The sequence below is a fragment of the Nuphar pumila genome, chromosome 12 (genome assembly GCF_984573655.1).
Source record: "Nuphar pumila chromosome 12, dmNupPumi1.hap1.1, whole genome shotgun sequence".
NCBI lineage: Eukaryota > Viridiplantae > Streptophyta > Magnoliopsida > Nymphaeales > Nymphaeaceae > Nuphar > Nuphar pumila.
Genome location: NC_143260.1, coordinates 99,459,766 through 99,467,853, shown reverse-complemented (window position 1 = coordinate 99,467,853; position 8,088 = coordinate 99,459,766). Strand labels below are relative to the sequence as shown.

At 41.7% G+C, this 8,088-nt stretch overlaps 1 protein-coding gene across 1 annotated transcript; it reads left to right on the top strand.

The window, feature by feature from the left end:
• Positions 1–3,471: 3,471 nt before the first annotated feature.
• Positions 3,472–7,766, top strand: LOC149821299 (APETALA2-like protein 3). The gene is made up of 11 exons (XM_089982764.1): positions 3,472–4,143; positions 4,227–5,192; positions 5,397–5,422; positions 5,601–5,631; positions 5,815–5,902; positions 5,990–6,135; positions 6,231–6,275; positions 6,353–6,456; positions 6,544–6,680; positions 6,798–6,908; positions 7,256–7,766. Exons 2-11 carry the CDS (start codon positions 4,549–4,551, stop codon positions 7,598–7,600), a joined length of 1,677 nt encoding a protein of 558 aa, XP_089838890.1. The 5' UTR covers positions 3,472–4,143; positions 4,227–4,548; the 3' UTR covers positions 7,601–7,766.
• The last annotated feature ends 322 nt before the right edge of the window (positions 7,767–8,088 follow it).

The following is an 8,088-nucleotide window of genomic DNA, read 5'->3' as shown; positions in this document are numbered from 1 at the left end:
ATGATTGCCTCACTATGAATTTTTTTGACACCTTATAACACATATATGCATGATTGATTCACTATATAATTTTTATGACACCTTTATAACACATATACGCATGATTGAATCACTATGAAAGGATTTTTACAACCTTACAACACATATATGCATGTTTTCATCACTATAAAATTTTCTTAGTGCCTTATAACACATATATGCATGATTTAATCACTATAAAAGTTTTTTGATAACCTTAGAACACATACAAGCATGCTTTCATCACTATGACAACCTTAGAACACATATGAGTTTGATATTAGCATATATGAAAGTTTTTTAATGCCTTATAACACATATATACATGATTGAATCACTATAAAATTTTTTGACTGCCTTAGAACATGATACACATGATTGAATCATATATAAAGTTTTTTGACTGCCTTAGAATACATATGAGCATGATTGAATCACTATAACATTTTTTGACTGCCTTAGAACATGATACGCATGATTGAATCATATATAAAGTTTTTTGACTGCCTTAGAACACATATGAGCATGATTGAATCACTATGAAAGTTTTTTGACTGCCTTAGAACACATATGAGCATGATATTAGCATATATGAAAGTTTTCTTACTGCTTTAGAACACATATGAGCATGATTGAATCACTATGAAAGTTTTTTGACAATATTAGAACACATATAAGCATGATTTCATCACTATGAAAGTTTTTTGACTGTCTTGTAACACATATACGCATGATTGTGATACATAACACATTTATTTGACAACCTTATAAACCATATATGCATGCGCGAATCACTATGACATTCTTTGACAACCTTATAACACATATCTGCATGATTGAATCACTATAAAATTTTTTCAATCTTAGAACACATATTTGAATTTTGTTAATGTCCTTCAATTTATTGCTATTCTATGTGACATTCAACCATTTATTTTGTTGCATTAGATTAGGTGCATTGCATATAATTTATTTCATTATATTTTGTTTATAAATACTAACATTTTTGTTCTATTGTAGGATGCTGGAGATGATCAACGTAGAGGAGATGATGGAGGCATGGAGGGAGGGGCAGATCAAGAAAATGAAGAGGATGATGCCCAAAATCTTGGTGAAGATTAGATTCATTTGTCTAATTTGTTTGACGTACTTGTAACTAATTATAACTTGGCAAGGACTGTATTTGGTTGTTGAAGTTTGCTTAACTTAGAATTTGTGTTAAATTTGTTCCACCTGTATATGTATTTTTTATGTGTACTTTTTTTTTTATAAGCAGGTTATATGAATTATATAATGAGAAATTTTTCTCGAGTTTCATAATATTTAAAAAAAAATAGCGACAAATTAACGATGGATAATATTCGTCGCTACTCCATCGCCAATTTAAATCAGTCGGTGGTTTACGACGGAATTTGAGCCATCGCTAATGTCCATCACCAAATTGGCAATGGACATTAACGACGGATACGTATCCTTCGTTAAATAGTAGCGACAAATTAAATTCTATCGCATAACCAAATTAGTCTATATTTAGCAACTGATTAGCGGCGGATATGATCTGTCGCTAATCCATCGCTACTTAGCGATAGATTAACGACTGATAAATTTTGCCGCAGTTTAGCGACTAGGGTTATGCGACGTATGCTATTTGTCGCTAATCCATCACAAAATCCGCCGTTAATGTCTTTAACGATAGATAACATTCATCGCTAATACGCATTTTTCTTATAGTGAAATAGCATTGTTAAAGGACCCATAGAATGGGTTAGAGACCAACCTATTCATAAGGGTAATTTTAACATGCTAAAACATTGAAAATGAATTATATTGTAGTGCATAAAAATATGACATTTCATAAAGAAATGTTCATTTCTATGACTTGTATGATTCATTCTTGTGATATAAAATAGCACGTGAACCCACACAAAAATTGAATCGAGATAGTAGTAAAACCTTGATGAAGTGTTTTTCGATATCAATAGGTCAAGTAGGAGAATGTTGGAATATGGACCATATCCAAGCTGATGTAACTCGTTTTGACACGGGTACATCATGTGATAGCATGACTCATGGGAGTTATACGGCAGTTATTGCAACTGCCCAAGCAGGGTAACCAATGATTATGGTAACCTCCCACTACAGGCTTCTCTTAGAAGTCTATAAAAAGAGGCCTAGTTGCTTGATGAGAACAACCAAGAAGTGTCCTCTTTCTCTCATTTGGGTTTAGGATTCTGCTCACCATCAACTTGGCGACCTGCGTATGCTCATTTCATGCATGGTGTCTATCGGTATGTGTTCTTACTTTTATATTCCAGTTCTGTTTTGAAGAACACCAACAACCCACTAAGGGGGAAGGATGATGCTGGTGATGTCATCGCCAAATGTATGCTCCCCCCTGCCTGACCTGCGTTTCGATTAAGACCTGCAAATTTTCAATGTAGAAATGGTAAAAATTATTATTGTATCGGTATGGCTGGGGTCTGGTTCTTGTAGTTCTTATTAGGTCAGGGTATGGTTTCTTTTATAGTGGGTCCAATTAAACTCAAGTCCACGGTATACCATACCCAAAAATTGGGGCCAAGTTTTTGGTAGTTTTGTAGGTTTTCTTTCATTATTTTCTCCTTTGTACTGAATGTATTGTTGGATTGAGTTGATCGATATTTTTTTCTGCAAAAGTGTTTCGTTTCGCTTCATATTTTGACAATTTGGACTTTGATGTGTAATTTGATGGCGAAGGGATGGTGTTTTTTTAGAAAATTTTCTGATTTTGTAATATTGTTTTTATTTTAAAGTTTTTATTTAAAAATCAATTTTAAATAGACCATACCAATCGACACAGGTACGATACGAGCATTTTATGAAAAACCGATACAGATCCGATTCCGATACTGACAACATTGATATTTTCGTCTCCTTTTACTTTATTACTTTTTTAAAATAATATTTTGCTGAAATCGTCGTCACCGCATGGAACAAGAATGCGACATTTTTTTTAAAAAAAATTGCTGATATCGACATGGACAATTACCAACTTACCCTCATATTCGGAGATTCCACAGTTTCTCGCTCTTCCACAACGAATTTACCCAAATAGCCCTCGATCTTGCTTTCAAACGAAGATGCTCGGAGCCGGGATTTTCTTCCATGTGAGAAAATTTACTCCTAAGATTTACCCTATACTGGACACGAGCAAAGGGGGATCGGACTCGGACTCGGACTCGGACTCGGACTCGATGAAGGGACACTCCGTTCCACGAATCAACTTGCGATTTGATTTTCACCGAACCGCTTTTGCCAAGACTGGATCCAAACTCCGGCCGCTCGAACATCGAGGTCAAAAGGGACGCAAGAGTCATTCAGTGCAAAGAATGAGGTCTAATAGGGAAACGCACTCTTCGCACCCCTAACCAGCCGACTCTTGGTTTCATCAAGAGGACAAGAAATGGGCAAAACGTAAAAAAATAAAAAGCACGCAAGCATTCCATTCCGGCGAAAGGGCTTTTTCTCTCTCTCACCGGAATGCCCCGTCGATTCGTACTGGTTCGTACGGTCAAAACGGACAAGTCGGCCGCGACGGAGGGGGGTCATGGGGCCCACTGTCTACCAGGTGACCGGGAAAACCGGTGGCTGCAAGAGGCAAGAAGGTAAAAAGAGAGGCAGAGAGAGCGAGAGAAGGCAGTCTGAAGCACTCCGGCTCTGCCCTAATACGTCCCATCTTTGGCCTTTCCCGGTTGACCGTATTCCCTCCATTTCTCCCTCTCTTCCTCTTTTTTTCTTTCCCCTTTTTGTTTTACATTTTCTCTCTTTTTCTTTGATTCTGATTCCAATCGGCTCCTCCTGCCGGAATCCGGTGATCGGAGGAAATCGCCGTTCTTGAGGAAGGAGCTCCGAGCGGAATGATTCGGGCGTTCCTTCGTTTCCGGAGTGATACGCTCGCCGGATGAAACGCTGTTTCCCTGCCGGCTGAGTGTCGGAATTCCGGGATCCCTCTGGTTTTCCGGTGCCTTTGCGGCGGTAGTAGGAGTCGGTTTTCCTGCAATCTCCGGTTACGGTATTTGACTTCCTTTTTGCGTGCGATCGGGTGACCTCGACTGTGGACGCCAGAGAGAGCGTTGAGCACCACCGGTAAATTTTCCATCCGATAGTTCTTGCTTTTGCTTCTAGATCAGAGTATCACGATCGGTTTGGGTTTTCCGCTGTGAGAGCAGGATCGGTCGTGGAAGTACCCGTTCCCGCCGATCCTCAGAAATTTCCGGCGAGGCCGAGTCTTCCGTCTGGCGGAGTGAAACAAACCCTAGATCTCTGGAATTGATGTTAAACGTGTTCCGATTCCCGCATTGTATAACAAGCTGGGCCGCAAATGTTCTCCTCCGCCTCTTCCGGATTGTCCTGCCGCTACCTGTATCTCCTCTGGCTCTTTTTCCGCCGATAGAAGAAGCTTCTAGAGTAAGGAACCGGTGCGACTGAAAGAACGACCGACAGCGACAGTAGGGCGGGAGTAAAGAACGCGGAGGGAGGGGAGTGAGCGAGATGCTGGATCTGAACGAGGAGCCACAGCGGCAGCCACAGCCCTTGAAATTCGCGGACAGGAACGGTGGCGAGTCCCCTTCGTTCTGCGATGATGGGCAGGAGGCTGCTGGCCAGGCGGACGACTCCAGCACGTCGAATTCCTCTGTTGTGAACACTGAAGGTTCGGCCTATGGCGGGGAGGAGGAGTCGGGCTCGACGCAAACCGGTGGGAAGAAGCTCGCACTCAGCTTCAGCATACTGAAGAACGACGGAGGGGTGCGGGAGGTGGGAGAGGATGAAGACGGAGTGGATGAGGCGGAAGAACGAAATGGGGGTCGTGGTGCCGGAGGCCGTGGGTTTCTGGAGGCAGGGGGCGTCGTGACTAGGCAGCTGTTCCCAGTGGTGGCATCGCCGGTGGTGCGTTCAGTATCGTCGATGACAATGATGACGACGCCATCAGCTGTGCCGGTGGCTGGGAGAGGGAATTGGATGGACGTCGGCTTCCGCCACCACCCGGATGCGGTGGTGGCAGGGCAGACTGAGCCATCAGCGATGAAGGTGTTGCAACAAGTGAAGAAGAGCAGGCGCGGCCCGCGCTCTAGAAGCTCGCAGTATCGGGGAGTCACTTTTTACAGGCGAACTGGACGATGGGAGTCCCACATCTGGTTCGTTCTCTTTGCCGCTTCTCTTTTCTTCTTCATCATCTTCTTCTTGGTCGTTTCTTGTCTTTGTTTCATTGACCAGTAGTGTAATTTCGATGGAGATGCCCGAGGGTTGAATCGAAGGCTCCTTATATAATCTCTTTGAGTTTTTATTGGTCCTTTTCTCTTTTTCATTCTTTTTGTTGACTCTAAGACTATTTTGTACAGGGATTGCGGCAAGCAAGTCTATCTGGGTAAATTTTTTTCTCCCCTCTTTCTCTATCTAGGTTCAGAATTTCTTCAATAGTCGTCCCCGACTTTCCCTTTTTCTTTTCTTTTTCGGTTTGAACTCCGAAGATTGATTAGGATAAGAAGCCCTTGATCGATGTTTTGATGATTTTGGTTCTTTTGTTCTTTCTTTGTCTATTTTAGGTGGGTTTGATACTGCTCATGCCGCTGCTAGGTAAACTTCAGGGGAATCCTTTAGTTTCTCTTTTCCTTTTCTGTTTTTCACTGGGGTCGTATTATTTGTTTTATGCCATGAAATGCTCTTTTCCACGTATTTCCCGCTGCTTCGTATTCATTTTTTATCTGTATTTCACCTTTTTCTTTGTCCGAGCTGAATTGGGGCCGTGTCTGATATCAGAGCATATGATCGAGCTGCTATAAAATTCAGGGGAGTGGATGCAGACATCAACTTCAACCTCAGTGATTACGATGAAGATCTGAAACAGGTTCAAACTCTTGAACTCATTTCGTTATTTGTTGCATTTATTTCCTTATTAAGTGGCAGAGCTTACACAATTCATGGTGTGGTGCAGATGAGGAACCTTACGAAGGAAGAATTTGTTCACATCCTCCGACGTCAGAGCACAGGATTCTCAAGGGGGAGTTCTAAATACAGGGGAGTAACTCTGCACAAATGTGGTCGATGGGAAGCTCGAATGGGGCAGTTTCTTGGAAAGAAGTAACGAACTTTGATCTGTTGTTTGAGCCTCAATCTCTGACTCCTCGTTCTTCATCTCCATTTCTGTAAATCATTTTTATATCGTTTCCCTGCAGATACATTTATCTTGGTCTCTTTGACAGTGAAATAGAAGCTGCAAGGTAAGTCGTCTTCTTGTTTTGTATATTTAATATACCGAGTTGCCCAAATGTAGATGACGTTTGGTTTGTGAAACCAGAGCTTATGATAAGGCTGCCATAAAATGCAATGGAAGGGATGCTGTTACAAATTTTGAACCTAGCTCTTACGAATCAGAACTTTTTGCTGAAGGCGATGAAGGAGGCAAGTCCGTTGTTTTTTTCTATCCCTGCTAGTTCTTAATACATGATGAAATCTCAGTTAGTGATGGCTTTTTAATCTTTGGGACAGGCACTACCCACAATCTAGACCTCAATTTGGGTATTTCTCCGCCTGTTTGTTCTCATGCTTCTAAAGTCGACAACAATTCTGCTGCCTTCCGTTTGCAATGTGGCAATTTCGAGTCGCCTGAGCTTAAGAAACCAAGGGTAATCACTTTTTTGTTAGTTCCGATTCTCTTTTTTTATTTTTTATTTAAATTGATTCTTACTCTTTACTGAATTAGCGATTTTGTGTTAAGAGATCTGTTCGTTTCATTTCTACAGATGGAGACGGCTTCACGTATGGCATCGGCAGCTCATCATCCTTTTGGTTTGCCATCAGACCAACCTTTGCCTCACTGGACTGGATTTCGTCCCAATTTCCCCAACTACCAGGTAAACATATTCATTACTTTTTGTGGAATCTTATTAGCTATCCTTCTGTACAATAAGCAAAAAATATAAACCATGCTCAAAACAGTACTAGTAGTAATGTTCGCATTCTAAATTTTCCGAGGAGAAGCCCAAACATTTCATTTTGGAGCATATAGCACAATGCTCTAACTTATTCCACCTTCTTTTCGAATAAGTCTGTACATCCAAGCGCACACGGCTTTGGGACATCATTCTGGCCCGTATCTGCACTACGATGGGCATCCCATGACTCACAACCCTTGTCAATTTCCTTTGCCTGGACTGAAGAGAGAAGCAGTTATTTGTTCCATATGTGAAACGTATTGCAGGTTGGTGGACTTTGCGCAGAAAGGGTGATGATAACCGATAGGAGTGCCGAGGAAGCCACGTCTGCTGCGAACAACTGTTTACAGCAATCGCCCATGTCATCGTCATCGTTGTCTTCCATATCAGGATGGGGCTGGCCAGCCACCACATCTCCTGTGCCGGCACCACTCTTCCCATCGTCTGCTGCAGCATCATCAGGATTCTCAACCCAAACCCCACAACCTAGCGCCGCATCCGCGTTCCCTCTCCCTACCAATCGACGCATCCAGTTTCAGCAGGAGCTAGACCCCCATAACCAAACAAACAAAAAATTAAACAAAACAGAAGGATCGACGCTTGAACTTTGAAGGTATACATATTATCTGGATTCTCTGGACCAGAGATAAAAAAGGTTACTTGTTTAATTCTGATCTAGGTTTCCTCTCTGCTGTTGGTTTAAAAGTTGGGTTCGTGTGTACTATGATATATGCATGTATGACCGAAAAGTTTTTAGCTTTTACTGACATTAACTACTCTCTCTCTGCCCCTTTTTCCTCCCTACAATGTTTAGTTGTTAGGCTCATGTGCCATATCCTTTTGTTACTCTATTATTCTCGGTTTCTCTTTTGTAATGTCCCATCAAGGGAACAAGGTGGTGGTTGAGCTCCAGCCTTATATATATATATCGTATATGGGGTGTCAATGGGTAGGGTTTGGTTTGGATCTAGGTAGATGAACCAGGCCCAGATTTGATTTAAGATGCTTGTACCAGGACTGGATTTGGGTCCTATCGAACCCACCATATGAGATACCATACCCAGGTCCTACAAGTATTATATGAACCATCCAGACAAAG

Excerpts from the sequence above, each read along its gene's own strand:
- LOC149821299 (XM_089982764.1), top strand. The coding sequence starts at position 4,549 with ATGCTGGATCTGAACGAGGAGCCACAGCGGCAGCCACAGCCCTTGAAA. Across the intron at positions 5,193-5,396 it reads CGATGGGAGTCCCACATCTG|GGATTGCGGCAAGCAAGTCT; the intron begins GTTCGTTCTCTT and ends TATTTTGTACAG. Across the intron at positions 6,909-7,255 it reads CCAATTTCCCCAACTACCAG|GTTGGTGGACTTTGCGCAGA; the intron begins GTAAACATATTC and ends AACGTATTGCAG.